This window comes from Bos mutus, chromosome 2 (genome assembly GCF_027580195.1).
Source record: "Bos mutus isolate GX-2022 chromosome 2, NWIPB_WYAK_1.1, whole genome shotgun sequence".
In the NCBI taxonomy this organism is placed as follows: domain Eukaryota; kingdom Metazoa; phylum Chordata; class Mammalia; order Artiodactyla; family Bovidae; genus Bos; species Bos mutus.
The window spans coordinates 55896106-55915087 of record NC_091618.1 but is presented as its reverse complement, the minus strand read 5'-3'; the positions used below and the strand labels follow the sequence as shown (position 1 = coordinate 55915087).

Sequence of the window (18982 nt, the reverse complement as noted above, 5' to 3'; positions counted from 1 at the left end):
TAAGTTGTTTGAGATTTATAGCTTTTTTTCTTCCTTTTACATTATACCTTTGGCTTAATTGATGATGAGTGGGTGACTGGGAGCAGAACTGCTTGTTACAACACTTCCTAAAGGAAACTTGAATCTGCTTTGTTTTTGGTGTGTATGTGTGTGTGTGTGTGTGTGTTATGTATTGAGGTGGAATTGGGGACTTTCCTGTACATGAATCAGTTCTCAACAGCTAATGACTATTCAAGGTCTGTTTTTATAAATAAATAGGGTCTGTTTGTAATCTGTCTTCTTTAGAGTCAAAATTCATCAAAATCTGATGTACTGAGGCAGTACATCACCTAGTTTATAATTCAAGGCTGGGCTTTTTTAGCACTTTGACATTTAATAGCCCTCCAGAAGACAGAAATAATCCACCATTGGTTGTGAAGTATCTGTAGCAATAAAGCTGAAATTTCAGAGAGCAATTCTGTTCCTCTGTAATGGATGGCTTTATATAAAAGTAGATGCTTTGTCTCATTTTTACTTTGGTATTCTTTCTTATATAAAAATATGTTTACCATGAAAAGAAAAGACTGCATGTTTATCATGAAATAAGACTACATACAATACTATAGAAGAAATCAGATGTTCACATATGTCTAAATTAACCTCAGATTAAGAAATGAATTGGGATTTATTAGAATAGTGTGTATAATAATAAGATATTGTGGACTAGATATTTCATTAATTTTATTTCAGGGTCGGGCATCAAATTTTAGATTCCGATACATAGACACATGAGTAATTTTTCAGTTATTAGATAAATTTTAAATTTGTATTAGAAAAAAATCCGTGGTGAAAATGCATACGTGCTATATATATGGAACCAGATTCTAGCAAAAAACCCATAGTTAATCAGGTAGATAATAAGGCACATTTTCTTAGGGTTTCAAACCCCAAATTGGTTTTTTATGTGTAGACACTGAGAGCCCTTTAACAACTTTTAATGCAACATGTCCAACTATCTTTGGTACTGATTTATCACTTTAGGATTCTGACTTTTGAGTTAGAACTTTAAGCTGATTTCTTGAAAATGCTGCGTGGAGGTGGAGATATGGGAAAAAACTATCATACCAGGTGTTTTAGGGCTTGCAAAGTCTGGGACATGTAGCCACACAGAGGTCTGTGTGAGACCCGGGCTGAAAGAGAGCCCTGGAGTGAGCACCCATGTCTGCTTTCTTTTAGTATAATACGTGGGCACAGGGAGTGATTTGTAAGAAGATATTTGCCCCATCTTTTTTACTTTAAAGCTTGTCTTTAGTGAAACTTCCTAATTGTCAATCTTGAGGGTAATGTTTTATATTTCCAAAAATACACTGTAGAGTTGATTTTAGAATATATACCCCAATGTATGAACAAACATTTGTTCATAATCCAAGTTTTTCATTGAAATTACCATCAGTTATGCCCAGTAAATCACTGGTTATTTGACATTTTTTCTTCAGGGATGGTGATCCATGGCAGCAGAGTCCATATGGAGATAAATGTTGTTACTTAGGTGGCAGGTCCTTAATTACTGCTAACTGTATCATTTCGCATTAGGGAAGGGACATAGATCCATTGGAAAAGCCGTGTGTGTGTGTGTGTGTGTTTGTGCACATGTGTGCGTGCATGCACTTGCATTTGCTCTGTCATGTCCGACTCTTTGTGACCATATGGTCTGTAGCCCACCAGGCTTCTCTGCCCATGGAATTTTCCAGGCAAGAATAGTGGAGTGGGTTGCCATTTCCTATTCCAGGGGATCTTCCTGACCCAGGGATTGAACCTGTGTCTCTTGTGTCTCCTCCATTGGTAGGCAGATTCTTTACCACTGTGCCACCTGGGAAGTCCTCAGTGCCACTCACTTTTTTCTAGTGTGTATCTGTGGAGAGGAGCAGGGCTCATTGTCATTCCTGCCTTACAAGCAAAACAGGCAAAGCTGATTCTTCTATAAGCTTTAATCAAGATCTTGGACCATTTCTTTTTCTTTTCTGTCCAGGAAGAGAGATTATATGTCAAGTAAAGAAACTTTGATCCTGCTATCTAATCCTTTAACTGTTATACTCCAAGTAATGCGAAATTTTTTTCTTCTTTGAAACCACTACTTGTTCTTTTATTCCTTGGCTTATTAAAAGACTTTCTTTTTTAACAGGTGCAAACATGGACATTTTACTTCTTTCATTTCTTGTGCCTTAGGGAGGTTGTCTCAGTGCCAGGCACATGTATCAGCTATGAACTAGCAAGTAATTAGTCAAAACTAAGAAAGCCCCTCAATTGGTCTGGTGCTGTTAATAGTCAGGTGTCAGTGTCATGGTGGAGTCAGGGGGGAAGTTCTGATTCCAGAATTTCTTTGTCCCTTCCCATTGCTTTTCCCCTTTAGAATGTCTTCATAGGTTTCTTTCTTCCCTTTAAACTTAAATTTATATCAGATATCAAATGGGCTTCCCTAGTGGCTCAGACAGTAAAGAATCTGCCTGCAGAGCAGGAGACGTGAATTTGGTCCCTGAGTTAGGAAGATTCCCTGGAGAAGGGATTGGCTACCCACTCCAGTATTCTTGCCTGGGAAATCCCATGGACAGAAGAGCCTGGTGGGCGATGGTCCATGGGGTCGTAAAGAGTCAGACACAACTGAGTGATGAACACTTTCACTTATATCAAATTTAATATGAACTTAGATTTGTGTCTTGAGGGAGGAATGTAGCTTCACTGGAATATATGGAATATATGGAGATTATTTTACTGTTTCTCTATTAAATATCTGGTGTATCCTGTACTCCTTTTTATTAAGTCTTGTTAGCAGAGGTGCAGTCTTGTTAGCAGTGGTAGCAGAAGCATCTAAAACAAAAGAGGAGGCCGTGGCAGTGTTTTGCTTTGCCTTAAGTCAGGGTCATACTTAAATAAATTTAAATGTTCAGGTGGCAAATCCTTAGAGTGAATTGAATTTATTTGAGTAATTATTTGATATGGCTTCATGCTGTTAGGTTATGTTGGTGCACGCACATTTAAAAAATAGAATAGGGAATGGCTTTAAGCACTAGTAAATTATTTGGGAGCAAACATTTTCCTGATTACTTTTCTGCCTCGAAGCTTATAACTTAAAGAAAAGTCATAAAGAAATAAGCTCTGGGATAATCGACATAGCATTTTACGTGGTAAAACCCTTAACTGCTTTGTAGTAAAAGGCTCTCACTTTGTGATCAAGTTGCTTAGGTGAAGTCAAACATTTTTTGTGAAGAATAGTCTCAGCCTTTCCAAGTGTTTATGGATTTAGCGTTCTGTTTGAAAGAAAATTATAAAGCGCATAAGCAGGATACCTTAGTCTCCTAAAGCTTTGCATTCTGGCTCTGTCGCTTAGTAACAATGTGTTGCCTCGTTTTCTCATCTACAATATGGGGCTTGTAAAATCAACTTCAGAGGAGGTATGATAATAAATGAAAAGTATTGAATGCGGAGCAAAAGGTCAGTGAAAGTTTCCTTGTACTTCCCCTCCTGCACTTTTTCTTTTAAACTCAGGTTGTATTATGTTTCAGATTTGAATGTGATAGTGATCACTGATTATATCAGGATGTGTGGTACAAGGAGTATACTGGCCAGCATTCCTTTCCACACTGCATAAGCGGATATCATTCACTAACTTGGTGACTCTTATCTGCTGAATCATACAACCATCACTGTTTCTAAGCTCCCCATTGTGTGTGAGCATGTGTTCAAATGTGCCAAACATGAGGCTGGCCGTGTTGCTGTTGCACAGCGTGTCCCTGTCACAGGCTCTGAAGTTGATTTCGTGTCTTGAAGTAAGTAGTACAGTTTGCTTGTGGAGTGTAACTGGGTGAGTGGCACTGAACAGTTGTTCGTCATCATCATTGAGGTGCCCCGTGAGGCGAGGGCAGCATAGTGGGATTCTTGGTGCTATGGGGAGAGCCTGGGTTTTGCAGGCTTTCACAGGTGAAGGACACATGGTCATTCTGCCTTTCTCATCCCCACCTTCTGCTGTCTCTCTCAAGGGTGTTGGCAGCCCCCCTTAGACAAAGCTGCTGCCCTTGGTTTGAGTGGTGAGAGTGATTGAGACAGCTGTAGGTGTGACAGTTGTAGGTCCAGAGGAAGAAGGTCTTCAGGGGTGTAGTCGGTGCTGGGCTCATCCCAGGTAATTCTGTCATATGGTGGGTGAGCAGTAAGTGAGCTTCATGAAAGGATGAAGTAAACTGGAGCATTTGTTTCTGTTTTTCATGTAGGTACTTTCTTCTAGGCTTGAGGAATTAGGATTAGTTAGTGTCTCAATGCGGAGAAGGCAATGGCACCCCACTCCAGTACTCTTGCCTGGAAAATCCCATGGACGGAGCAGCCTGGTAGGCTGTAGTCCATTGGGTCGCTAAGAGTCGGACACGACTGAACGACTTCACTTCACTTTTCACTTTCATGCATTGGAGAAGGAAATGGCAACCCACTCCAGTGTTCTTGCCTGGAGAATCCCAGGGACAGGGGAGCCTGGTGGGCTGCCGTCTCTGGGGTCGCACAGAGTTGGACATGACTGAAGAGACTTAGCAGCAGCAGCAGTGTCTCAGTGAAGACTCTACCCAGGCACTGAGTTCTTTCTTCTAAAACTGTGCTGGTACTCTTAGGACCCCAGAGGAGCTTGGTCCATGATGAGTGCCATCATATATTTTTATCCTTACCTGTTTTGTTTATTCTGTCTGCTGCCTTGGATGTCAGTATTTATTGATTGAAATGTTCAGTCCTTAGACAGGAGGACTATTACACAATCCTTTTTTGAATTTTATCTCACTTGTGCTTTTCAGTTTCAGTTTTTTTTGGCTAAATATGAAGTCTTCAGTACTCTCCATCTGTGATTTGAGGGCATTTGCAGTTGTCCAAGTCAAGTAAGAGCTGAAGATGAAATCTCTGCAGCATCTTGTTCTTAATAATTTTTGTATTTACATGTTTTTGTTCTTTCTGTCAACTTTATGTATCCTCTTAACCTATCTCTTCATTCTTACAAATGGCCTCATGTATTTGGAACACCCTAGGACGTCCCTGTTCATTGAATCTACACTTTTTAACTCTCCCTAAACTCCTCCTCTTGTGCTGGTAAGGTTTCCAGAAATACGAGTTAAGAAGTTCAGGGAAAAGTCCCTGTGAAATTGCACACTGTACTCTCCGTTACTAATTTTTTGGATAATGTTTAGATTTCAGTCTGATGGTAAATCGAATGTGTCTGTTCTCTAGAATTAGTGCTCAATAATGGGATCACTGATGCATAATTTTATAAGTAAATTTGGCCTTTGACCACAGAATCCAGACCCTCTTTTATATTGCTGGTCAGTGATAAACAGGACTCTAGGTAGGAATATTCTCTGCAGTTGTACTTTGCCACTCTCTGTTTCTGCCACAGTGGTGCCTTTCTGGTTGGCTTGCTGGTATTCATCCCTTCTTTTCTCCCTGTCTGCCTCCCTCCCTTCCTGAAAATTTGATAATGTGTCAATTACAGCATGAAAAAATTATCCAGCATCAATGAAAGTATACTGTCAGATAACACCAGATTCCATTAAATGAGAACCACCTTTCATTCTTTAAGACTTCAAGAGATCAAAGAGGTTTGCTTCTCTTATGCCAGGTAGCACTGGGGTCAGATGGCTTGATTTCAAATCTTTCTTAAGCACTTGAACTGTCAGTTTTTTCATCTGTGAAGTTATACCTTACAAAATGATGAGGAGGATTCAATGAAATAATGTCTATAAAGCACATAGCATAAAATATCAAAAATATTTAATTTGTTATCATTATAACTCTTCAGTGAATTCTTAACTGAATGGCTGCATTTCCTTACTTGGACTTGTAATACTACATATTGAAGAACCTAATGTCATCAGGTTGCACTAGTGGTGAAGAACCCTCCTGCTGATTCAGGAGATGCAGGAAACTTGGGTTTGATCCCTGGATGGAAAGATCCTCTGGAGGGGATCTTTGGCATTCATGGCTAGAGAATCCCATGGACAGAGGAGCCTGGCAGGCTACAGTCCATAGGACTGCAAGGAGTTGGACATGACTGAAGCAACTTAGCATGCATGCAGTGTCATCATATATAAAATCAAGAGAATATTATTATAAAAGCTGTGTTGTCTTTAATCAGCTTGTTGATTGTATTGTTGAACTTATTTTGCATATTCACTATTGTTCAACTGGAAGCTGGTTTGTTTAATTTAGTGGTTCTAGATAGAGTTGTGCTTCTTCCTGAAAGTAGAACTGAAAATGTAGCTTCTGTTATTACTTTATTAGTACAAAACAGAAAATGAAAAAGAAAGTTGAGGGGGAAGAGAAAGAAGCACAGTGTATATGAAAGTGAGATTAATGCTGTATTATGCTTTTGATTCTTTTTCTCTTTAGATCTTTTAGAGAAATCTCGAGTTGTTAAGCAGCCAAGAGGCGAAAGAAACTTCCATGTGTTTTATCAGCTGCTTTCTGGTGCCTCTGAAGAGCTTCTCAGTAAGTCCCTGTTTTTGTGTTTTAATTTAATTTTTACTGTTGCAGCATCCAAAGAAGAAGTGTCCCTTATGATTTTCCTCTTTTTCTCTTAAAATTTTTCCATGATTCCACTTGAAGGGAAGAACACGATGGGTTGGCTTCTACCGCCTTGCAGTCTTTGGTATCTGTCTCTGTAGTACCTCACCAGGTACTGGAACATGTCTCAGATGCGTTGCTAAAAGAGCTAAAAGTTGGGGGAAGGACTTATTATCAATAAAAAAAAAATAAAATGGAAGACTATAATTTGTGTTTCAGATGTGTTGCTAAAAGAGCTAAAAATTGGGGGAGAGGCTCATTATCTATTAAAAAAAAAACAAAATGGAAGAATATAATTAGTCCACTTGGAGAGAAGTTAGCAGGGAGCAGTAGATGAGTATAATCATATAAAAACATACTACTCAGTGACAATTTAAAAATAGTGGAAAAGACATTTGCAACTGATACAAGAGATAAAAATATGACCTTTAGATATTTTAGAGAACTATTATAAGTCCATCAGGAGAGTATCCAGTAGTCAGTAACTAAGTGATGAAAAGTTTTGAACAAATAGTTTAAACAAAAAGAGCTACGGAAAATCAACACACTTGGGGAAAAAATTACCCTCATACTCAGTTCAGTTCAGTCGCTCAGTCATGTCCGATGCTTTGCGATCCTGTGGACTGCAGCACGCCAGGCCTCCCTGTCTATCACCAACTCCCGAAGTTTACTCAAACTCAAGTCCATTGAGTTGGTGATGCCATCCAACCATCTCATCCTCTGTCATCCCCTTCTCCTCCCACCTTCAGCCTTTCCCAGCACCAGGGTCTTTTCCAATGAGTCAGTTCTTCATATCAGGTGGCCAAAGTATTGGAGTTTCAGCTTCAATATCAGTCCGTTCAATGACTGTTCAGGACTGATTTCCTTTAGGATGGACTGGTTGGATCTCCGTGCAGTCCAAGGGACTCTCAAGAGTCTTCTCCAACACCACAGTTCAAAAGCATCAATTCTTCGGCACTCAGCCATCTTCACAGTCCAGCTCTCACATCCATACGTGATTACTAGAAAAACCATAGCCTTGACTAGTTGGACCTTTGTTGACAAAGTAATGTCTCTGCTTTTTAATATGCTGTCTAGGTTGGTCATAACTTTTCTTCCAAGGAGCAAGCATCTTTTAATTTCATGGCTGCAATCACCATCTGTAGTGATTTTGGAGCCCAAAAAAATGAAGTCTGTCACTGTTTCCACTGTTTCCCCATCTATTTGCCATGAAGTGATGGGACCAGATGCCATGATCTTCGTTTTCTGAATGTTGAGTTTTAAGCCAACTTTTTCATTCTCCTTTTTTACTTTCATCAAGAGGTTCTTTAGTCCTTCTTCACTTTCTGCCATAAGGGTGGTGTCATCTGCATATCTGAGGTTATTGATATTTCTCCTGGCAATCTTGATTCCAGCTTGTGCTTCATCCAGCCTGGCATTTCTCATGATGTACTCTGCATATAAGTTAAATAGGCAGGATGACAGTATACAGCCCTGACATATTCCTTTCCTAATTTGGAACCTGTTGATCCATGTCCAGTTCTAACTGTTGCTTCCTGACCTGCATGCAGATTTCTCAGGAGGCAGGTCAGGTGGTCTGGTATTCTCATCTCTTGAAGAATTTTCCACAGTTTGTTGTGATCCCCACAGTCAAAGGCTTTGGCATAGTCAATAAAGCAGAAGTAGATGTTAATTATCAATAAATGTAAATTGAAGCAGCACTGAAGTAGCCCCTGCACATGTATTAGCTAAAGTTATTGAAGAGGATAAAGCTGGCAGAGTTGTCAGGACTGATCGATCTGTCTAGAGCTTCTGAGTATCACTTCAAAGTGAGGACTTTTTCCTGGGGGACTAGTTGGCAAAGCAGAAGAAGTCATAAAATGATCAGACTTTGCTGCCCAGGCACACCACTTTTTGGATTACATCCCAATGGAATCATTCAAAAGAATCCAAAAAATATTTTGTGTGAAGACATTAATCACTGGCTTTTATTTATTATAACAAACTGGAGAAAATCCAAGTGTCCAACAGTGGGAGAATCACTAGGCAGACATCATATGTTATAAGGAAACAGCGCATTGAAGATAAATATCCAAATATGGAAAGGGCCTGCAAAAAAAAAAGTTTGAAATATGTACACATGATAAAGCTGATTTTGGTCAAATACTATTACTTATATATTTGAGTTGATACCATTTATTTCTGTTCTTTTGGTTCAATGCATAGTATGAAAGTCTTTTATCTGAAGGGTTAAAGGAATGAGATGTTAAAGATGATTAGATTTATTGAAGTAACTTATCAACTCGTATGTGTGATTCAATAGATAAGCTTAAACTTGAGCGGGATTTCAGCAGATATAACTACCTGAGTCTGGACTCGGCCAAAGTTAATGGAGTGGATGATGCAGCAAATTTCAGAACCGTTAGGGTAAGATGTAATGCTTTTATTACTCTTTAAAATGGGTAATGTTATATTGCTCAATCAGAATTGTTAAAGTTTGGACTTTTCTTTGATTCCTAACTCATGCTCCCAAAGGTTTTATAATTATAGAATTTATTGTATTTTTATTAGTTTGATATTTTACTAGCTCAATAGTCATACGGTATTGAGAAGGCCAGGCTTTATTGGAGCATGCAATTTTACTGTTTATCAAAAGGAGCTTTCTTATCTATTTTGGGGTTTGACTTTTTATATTGTACTGAAATTCCAAATGTATTTATAACCAATGCTCAGTAGTTAATTTCCACATGTGAAAACTGTCCTACAATTATGTTAAGTCAAATCTATTTTTCAGACAGAAAGTCATGTTTATATATAGTTTTTGAAAAATCCTCCATAAAACAGAATAATTAGCATTTGTGTTCATTAGAAAAAAAAATTATTTTAAATTAAATTCTGCTTTCTATGTTTCTGAGGCACTTGGAAAGTTGCTTCTATTAGGAAATGATCCTGCTAACTGTTATTTACTTCCAGATGATACAGCTGCAATAGTGGCAGGGGTGGGCATAGGCTGGATTATAGATAAAATAAGATTGGAATCAGTTCATCTTTAGGGATGAGTGAATATAACATGTGGTTCTTTTCCTGCTCTCTAGACTTGTGTATGTTTGAAATTTCTAGAATGATAAATCTTATAGTACTCCCATTGCTGTGTAACCTAGTCATTATAAATAAATAGGTAGATTGACTGGGGTGGGGGGAAGTAAATAAGTAAGCAAGCAAACTGGGCTGTTCTCCAAAAAGAAAACGTTTCTTGAGAGTATCATTTTTTCTAAGTTGTCTGAACAGCCTCATATGGAAGCCTGTTGATCCCTGGTCATGATTTTAAGTTTGGGACCAGTTCTGTGATTACTTTGCTTGGCAAATCATTGGCACACAATAAAAATTTATGACTGGACGAATGTTCCTTATTACCCATAGTTCCTGGAATTGAGCACTTCACCTTTGCAAACCACAGTTTTTCTCATATGTAAAATAAATGAGGAGGTTTTTTGGTCGGGGATTACGTAAGGTTTTTTGCTTGGTTTTGTTTCTAGCAGCAGAACACCAGTATGAAAACACACACGCACACAGCTGCTGACACACACACACGCACACACACACACACACACACAGAGCTGCTGTGGTTGGAATTGGAGTGGGAACCGAGGGCTCAGCTCTCCACCTTCTCTCCCTCTATCTTCCTCTTTGCCACAGCCCATGAAATACCCCAGGGCTCCTTGAATCAGAATTTGAAACCACTGAGCAAGATAGAGCCCCTCATTGGTGCTAATTCAGTTCATTCATTGTTAGGTTGGCCACAAAGTTCGTTCAGATTTTTCCATATGATGTTAGTTTTGCCTTTTGGAAAGTTTACTCTGGGACACTTTGTCTTTTTGATTTTTTTTCAGAGGGGAGTCTGTTTTATGATTTTTTTTTTTTAAATAATAGAGAACTGCAGACAGAAAACAGTTGCTTTTTCTCCCCTAGAATGCCATGCAGATTGTGGGTTTCATGGACCATGAAGCTGAGTCTGTGTTGGAGGTGGTGGCTGCGGTGTTGAAGCTGGGGAACATTGAGTTCAAGCCTGAATCGCGAGTGAATGGCTTAGATGAAAGCAAGATCAAAGATAAAAATGGTAAGTCAGTGGAGGACGGGCCCTGTTGAGCAAAACTGACTTTGAACTTCTGCCCAGTTTTTAATGTAGAAAGTAAAACTTACTTTGAGTTGAAAAAACTTTCTAGTGAAACCGAGCAGAAATGTAATTACAGCTCAGTCTGAAGTCTTTTAATTTATATATTTTACACTGATTGATTTGAAAATGATTTAGAAAGAACGCTGTAAGCCTTGAAAGTGATTGATTATTAGCAGCAGATATGCAGTAACTCTTTGTGACCATTCCCCCTACAACAGAGTTAAAAGAAATTTGCGAGCTGACCGGCATTGACCAGTCAGTTCTAGAGCGAGCTTTCAGCTTCCGAACGGTTGAGGCCAAGCAAGAGAAAGTTTCAACTACACTGAATGTGGCTCAGGTGGGTGAAACATAATGTCTAGAAGGGAGTTTTTAAAGTCTTCAGAATCTTGTATAAGTGGAAACAAAAATTTTATTTTTCAGACTATTATCCTGTCGTATTATATTCTAGGCATTGTTTTAGGCACTAGGGGTACAGAGTAAACTAAACACACAAAGATCCCTGCCTTTGTGGAGCTTAAAATTTTGTCAGGAGGAGCCAGACAAAGCAGTAGACCTAGAAAATTCATATAGCAAGCTAGCCGGTGATAAGTGCAATGGACAGAGAAGAAAGTAGAGCAGAGTAAGGGAGACCCATAGTGTTCAGGGCAGAGGGGTTGAGTGAGCTGAGAAATAGCTGGAGAGTTGTGAGCACAGGTGGTATGATCTGCCTTGTAAGGGGTCGTTCTGGCTGCAGTATAGACAGCAGAGTGTAAGGGACAGAGGGTGTCTTAGTCACTTTGGCTGCTTTAACAGAATACTGTATTCTCTTTAAACAAAAACAGTTATTTTTCACAGTTCTTGAGGCTGGAAGGCTGAGATTAGAGTGCCAACATAGTCGAATTTGTGCTGAGGGCCCTCTTCCTCATATACAGACACCTGCCTACTTACTGTGTCCTCACATGGCAGAGAGAAGGAGTGAGCAAATGTGAGCTTTGGTGTCTTCATCCCTTTTTAAGGGTACCGGTCCCATTATGGGGACTCCAGCCTCACCACCACATCTAAATCTAACTGCCTTTTAAAGGCCCCTACCTCCAAATACCGTCACACTGGGGCTTCAACATATGGATTTGGGGGAGGGGGTTACACATTCATAACTCAGGGGAGTGCGCAGTTGTGTGCTAACCCAGAGTCGATAGTGGCTTTTGAACCAGATGGCGGCAGTGGAATGAGAAGTATATTTTGAAAGGGGATGCAATAAGATTTGCTGATGCGTTGATATGTGTGAGATGAAAGAGAGAAGAGTCAAGGGTGACTCCCAACATTTTTGGCCCAAGCACCATTATTGATTTGGAGAAGACAGTGGGGGGAAGCTGGCTGTGGTTAAATGACCAGATTGGCTTCCCTGCCTTTCTTACTGTTCACCCTCCACCCTCCACACTTAGGCCAGTGGAGTCTTTCTAAGACACAAGTCTGAGTTGCTTATGTCTTTTCTCCTTTGGTTCAAGGATGGATGAACAGATGTATTCCAGCATGCTTGTATATGTAGGAGCTTGTATAGACCTTTTCAATATAAACCCTTTGTTCTATGGCTTAGACACTGTCCCACCAGTCACTGTTGATCTGGGCTAGAATGAAACGGTTAACTCAGGATTTTTCCCACTCAGGCCTGTTCTGTCTAGCTGTATTTTCATCCTCCTTGTAAGTAGCCTTAAGCATCTGCAAGACATAGAGTGGGCTTAGTCTGTCTCTCTACTGCTCTGAGCTAGACTTTCTTACTAACCCAAAACACATACATGCTTTTAGCTTTCTTTCAACATTGATTTCTTACTTAAGATGAGCAGTTTTGACTATGAAAATACTATAGCTTTATAATTATGTAAATTTGAGGTGTAACAATCCCTTTCTAGCTAGAACTGCTATGTGTCCTTCTTCCTAAGTTACTACTACTGCTACGGTGTCTGTCCTTGTCCACCTCACTCGTTCAAAGTCAGATGGTGAGTCACTTGCCTCATCAAGAAAAATTGGTTGAGAGCCCACACAGCGGAAGCCTCCGGGTAGACCATTAGTAGGGACATAAGAACATGATTTCTGAGCCAGTCTTTGAATGATTAGATGTATAAAGAATAGACGAAATGGTATTTCAAAAAGAAAAGTGTGAGAGGAGCCAGGTTTGGCGTACATAGTAGAAAAGAGTTGATCAGGCTTGGTTAAGGCTATAAATATGTAAAGAGGATTCAGAGCTACATGGCTAGAAATGATGTCAGAGCGGATTGTGTGCAACAGCGGTTCTCCAACTTGAGGGTGCATGAGAATCACCTGGAGGCTTTCTTAGACACGGTTTGCAGGTCATACCCCCTGCAGTGTTTGGTTCAGTAGGTCTGAGGTAGGATGGGAGAATTTGCATTTCTAACAAATTCCCAGTTGCTGCTGCTGCTGCTACTGTCCATCCCGAGGTCCCATTTTGAGAATATTTCAACAGAGTGGGGATGGTGAAGTATATAGTGATGCGGTGAGAAAACATCTGTTTAAGAGGCCCTTTAGGAATATTTCATATATATATATATATATATGGAATATATATGGATGTATTTCTGTCTTTTTAGTGTGTGTTTTATTCTTGCATTTTAATGATCCTGTACAGAAATCAGACCCAGGTGCCTCTTACATTTATAATTTTGGGTCACCTTGCATTACAGGGTAAAACTTTCCCCCATTCTTTTAACCATTGACATAAAAAATTGGCTTGAGATCTCAGATTATTCAGCTTCTTATTCTAGTTTTTTTATTGTTGTTGTAGGATTCATGGAGTTTGTTTCCACCAGTCTTATGGCCTAAAAGATTTTTATTCCTACAAGATGTGATTTGTTTTATTACCTTTTCCTCATAACTTCAATTCTTGGGCCCCATTATCATCTTTACTGCTCTATGCCTCATTTTCCCCAAGGCATTTAGATCTTTCCCCAGATGGAATGACTAATATTGAAATAACAGAAACTCAAGACAGAGTTATTATTCAGCTTCTACCACATACTTGCGCCTTGGCTCCCAGAGTCCCTGTCATCTGACCCTAAATGACTTCTCCCAGTTTATTCCCTGATAGTTCTCTAAATGCCATACTCATTTCTACCTGGGGTCTTTGCTCCTGCTTATCCATGTAATTGCTAATTCCTTCTGCTGTCTAGATGGTCCTTGAATTGTACCTCATCTAGGAAGCCTTCTGCAATCATAAAGCTCCGATTATTCCTTTTCTGAACTTGTTTTTCTCCTGCAAACTCCTTTAGAACTTGCCCTTTGATTGTTTGACCTCCTATATTCCTCTCTAAGCTCCCGGAAGGTGGGCCCCATGCCATGCATCTCTGTGTCTCCACTTACCCTACTGTCCTGGGTCACTCCTGATACTGGACATCATCTTGGAAGCAGATTCCTCCTGGGGTTTTTCTCTAAGAGCTTCATCAACTGCAGAAACAGTCATGTCATTTGTGCTTAGAATCTGAGATGGCGAGTCTGTGCACTCGGCGTCTTCCCTTATTTCTACACACCTTACTCACGATCCTTATATGGGAATAATCCGTCCTTTGGAGGATGTTACTGTGGAGATGAGGTGGCAGCAGTCAGACCCAAGAAACTACAGGTAGCAAACTGACATCCGTGAGGCCAGATACAGCTCAGTAGGTGTACTTTATTTGATGAATATTTGAGGAAATTGTGGTTTTGGCTTATTTGTTTTTGGCTTGTGTTAGCTTGCTTTTTAAATTTTGAAGTTGAGTTCCTTTAACCTGGAATGCAGTTTCCATCTCACTTGGACCCCACTATTTCCCATTGATTTCTATTGTGCAGTCCCTAAAAGCATCTGAGTTTGAGACTTCTAAATAAGTTTTTGAGCAAAACAAGGACGATTAAGATTGTCAGTGGTTATACTTTAAAAAATAAAAGCAGTTTACCAGAATAAGTTGTCAGTATTCATTCAGTTGCATACTGAAACAGTGGTTTGTTTATAGCAAATTGCATACGGTTAGGAGAGCTGGATGATGTGATGATGAAATAGGGTCTGTTTATAAATAAGTAGTGTTTGGAAATGACTCGAACTTATAAGAAGAAAGGGGAAAGGATTAAGAAAGAATTATCTAGGTTTATGAGGCCATAGAAGAGGACAAGGACACTTCAAAATACACCTGCAGACTATGTGCCAAGCACTGTTCTAGGCACTTAAATTATCTATTTAAAAAAAAAAAAAAAAACAGAACAAAACCTAGAAGAAAGGGTATTGGAGAAAGACCAGTCTTCTAAATTAAACATTCTGTCTTTGTGTCAGCATTTTATAAACATTTTCTTCTGTGGAATTATTCCCTCTGCCTCCCAGCCCCCACCCCATGTATAGTATCGGACAGTCAGGCTTTATTTTTTTACCAACGTCTAGGTGAATTTTCTAACCCATATTGAAGTAGCTGCCTGAGACTTAGGGAGATGGGTTTGGGATTAGCATGGAAGTATCAGATAAAGGGAAAAGGTACTCTCTTCCCAGCTGTAGTATAGTTACCATGGAGTGAGTCTGTTATTAAAGTTGTCACACTTCATTTAAAGAAGAATTGTAGAGAAAGAATGTTCACATAATCTAGTATATTGTGTTCTTTATAAAATAAAAATGATTCACTTGAACTGTAATGCCCAACTTTCTGTTTATAAACAATGGAGTACACACATATGTCTAGTATTAAAAACAGCAACAGAACCTCTTCTTTCCTGGGGCCTATTTCTTCCTGGGCTCCTGCTCCCCGTTTCCAGGCCTGTCCGCAGAGCAATGGTATCAGACGTATCACTAGTACTCCTGCACACCCTTGGCAGCCTGGATGTTTGCTTAGGGTCTGTTAGGTCTCCTGACCAAACCCAACTTTCTCCAACCTTTGTATTCTAAATCAAGGTCAGAGAGACGTCCATGTCTTCTACCTATTCTTTGTTAAGTAGCTGTGAACAGCTTTCAAACAGACAACCAAATGAAAGCACTTTATTTTTATTATACAAAGTATTATCCAACAACATGTTGTTACACTGCCTATTACGAAAGTTTTTTTAAATGCTCAAAAGACTGATTGATGAAAAATAATTAGAGAGCTCATCAGTCAAAACCATTTTCAGTATATTTCCTTTGAGTTTCCTACATCTAATAGTTAAAAAAATAGTTGTTATTATAATAAATGTATACTTTTTATTATCACAAAGCACAATAGGAATTTTTCATTTCATTATCTGATTTTTATAACAATCATTCTGTGATGGCTGTGTAACTTCCCTTCCACCAGGTGCTTATTTATTTGTTTTACTATGCTTCTGTTGTTGGACATCTAAATTGCCTGTGATTTGTCTCTGTTCTATTAACACTGAGATGAATATCCTTGTGGAGAAAGCCTTTGCAGTGTTTAAAATTAATTTCCTGGGATGCAAAAAAGTATAATAACTGGGTATAAGCCATTTTCCCAGTTTTCTTAATGGCTTGACTGTTCATCCAGAGTACAATAAAAATGCTCTGAAAAGAAATTTGAAATAAAAGAGTTTTCAATATCATTTTAAAAGATCTTCATTATTTTATTGAAATTAAGCATTGTGGTAATTGTGGGTATTGAGTTTTTCTTTCTTTTTAATAGGCTTATTATGCCCGTGATGCTCTGGCTAAAAACCTCTACAGCAGGTTGTTTTCATGGCTGGTAAATCGAATCAATGAAAGCATTAAGGTACTGAATCTCTATAAACAGATAAATAAATAATTGTAATAAGTGGTATGAAGAATATAAACATTACGTTAAGGATATTTTAATTTTATAATCAGGTAATTGATTAGCACTTACCGAGATTGTTCCTTGAAAAGCATTTACCTTGCTTAGGATTGAAATTTGTCAGCAGTTCTGTTTTGTTTTGCATGCATGTTATGAGAAATCTCACCAGTGAATAGTCTAATGGTATTTGCAGAGTTACTGCAGAAGAGAGCATCCTGGGTCCTGGCTGTGACTCATCTGGTGACTAGTTATGCACACTTGGCTGCAGAGGTCACTGGATCAGTCTAGCTATAATATGTTCTTCAGGAAAATGAGAGTATTGGACTAGATGGTTTTGAGTCTCTTTTTTTATAATTAAGCATCTAATATAGCACCTGATAAAGCATAATGATTCCTTCTTTAAATCATCTATTATTAAAATTTTATAATCATATAAAATGATTATCATTTTATAATCAAAATAATCATCTATTATTAAAATTATATAAATTAAAATTTATATAATTAAAATATAAAATTAAATATAAGAAAAAGAAATTAAGAAAGACTTTAAATACTAAATTTGTTTAGAGTTTTCAAATAAACACTTTCAAATATAAACTGGCTTTCCTCTTTCATGTGTTTTAAAAAAACCTAAATTCTATTCTTCTAGGCCTGAGACACAATTAACTTGTAATCTATGTCTATAGTCCTTGTTATGCTTTTAGTGTTATATGTAATGCTTAAATTAACCCTTCAATTTGAAACTATTTTTAAGGCACAGACAAAAGTGAGAAAGAAAGTCATGGGTGTTTTGGACATTTATGGCTTCGAAATTTTTGAGGTGAGCTGCTTATTATTGTTATTATTATCTTTATTTTGTGAAACAATTGGAGATTAAATCATGTATTCTATAGACAGCATTTAATATAATTAATATGACTCAATCTACAAATAACTTTTGTAAAGATGTAACAGTTGTATGTGTGTGTGTATATGTTAAGAGCTGAGATCCAATATTTTGGAGACTGTGCTGTTTTCTTGTATTAGTATTTGACTTTTGAAATTGCAAATTCAGAATTCTTACTGTGAAATTCCTAACAAAGTATATAGACGTTATGTCTGTAGTTATTAATATTTGTTCATTTGTAGGTTGCTTGAAAATCAGATAGGATGGTGCCGTAAAAAGAGCCAGAAATGGGAGAGCCAGAGGCTGGCTGTGGCCTGGCCAGAGCTGGTTACTTCATCTCTGTAGGACTCAGGCAGAGAGTGTCTGCATTATGTGCTTTGTTGGGTCTTATCCAGGTCTCATCCAACTGTAATCTTATGACTTCTGCTGCAAAGATTGAAAGAAATTTTTAGCTAAAAGTTCATAATGAAATTTTTTAAAAGACTCCATGTTCATTGCAAGTTAAATATTTAAACATGATAGACTTATATTAGAATTTCGTATTTACCCCCTTGCTAACTTTGGCATTTAGAAGCTGTTTTAAGGACCTGATGGCAACCCACTCCAGTGTTCTTGCCTGGAGAATCCCAGGGACGGGGGAGCCTGGTGGGCTGCCATCTCTGGGGTCGCACAGAGTTGGACACGACTGAAGCGACTTAGCAGCAGCAGTAGCAGCAGCAGGCATCCTTAAAGGACTCTCACTTAAAGTGAGACCTAAAGGAGCCTTACTTTTAGGACTGGTATTTTAGTTTGGTTCAGGAAAAATAATGAGTAGATCTTAACTCTCCCCACCAGTAATTTGTGAATTCCTTTAAACAACGAGGCCCTACCCAGAGTGACCACCCGAAGAATTTACATGTTCCAAGTATCAGCGTCACAGGGTCACAAAAAAGACATCAGCTCGCTTCCTGCAGCTCAGCCAGGCCTTTCTAGTAAATGCCTTTTTCTTACAACATTGACTTTGGGGATCATGCCTTCTCCTTGCTTTATCATGTTCCATATTTAACAGCTAGAGGGAAATAATCATTGAGAACTGTCGATATGCAAGAATTGTAGTGTTATGTACATTGTCTGATTTAATTGCCACAATAGTCTCATGGAGTGGCTGCTATTATTTCTCCTTTTATAAAAAAAGCAGCAGCAGCAGAGCTTTGAAGGTCAAGTAACTATCCCAAGGTTATGTGGCTACTATATGTCAGACTCAGGACCTAAATCTTAGGCCTCTTTGATAAATAATTTAAAAAGGCCTTCTACTGGGCTTTTCTTTACTTTTCTCCCCAAACTCACATGTTCCCAGTATCTGGAGACAAAGAAAAAACCCAAATGCTTTAAGTCTCTGAAATGCTCCCTATTTCTACACCTTTGTCATCATGCTAAGCTCCTGGGCATTGTAGGGCGCCTTCCCAGGGTTCATCTGTGTGCTGGTAAAAGAATGCAGGGGACCTTTGTGCTTCCTGCTGCCCTTGAAGACTGCCCTTCAGCACAGTGTTTGCTTATATTGGTGTCCTTTTAGCAGACTCTGAAAAGGAGAGCTCCTGGTCCCTTAGTAAGAGGAAGAATTTGGTATTTGTGCATGAGAAGGATTGCCTG

The 18982-nt window shown here is 38.7% G+C and overlaps 1 protein-coding gene across 3 annotated transcripts in view; it reads left to right on the top strand.

Annotated features, from left to right (window-relative positions):
- MYO1B (myosin IB) overlaps positions 1-18982 on the top strand; it is a 198771-nt gene that overhangs the window by 131467 nt on the left and 48322 nt on the right. For all 3 annotated transcript variants that reach the window (XM_070388967.1, XM_070388956.1, XM_070388948.1), the window contains exons 8-13: positions 6391-6489; positions 8867-8970; positions 10513-10660; positions 10936-11054; positions 16336-16422; positions 17222-17287. In XM_070388967.1, the coding sequence (XP_070245068.1) occupies positions 6391-6489; positions 8867-8970; positions 10513-10660; positions 10936-11054; positions 16336-16422; positions 17222-17287 (623 nt within the window). The remainder of the gene's footprint in view (positions 1-6390; positions 6490-8866; positions 8971-10512; positions 10661-10935; positions 11055-16335; positions 16423-17221; positions 17288-18982) is intronic.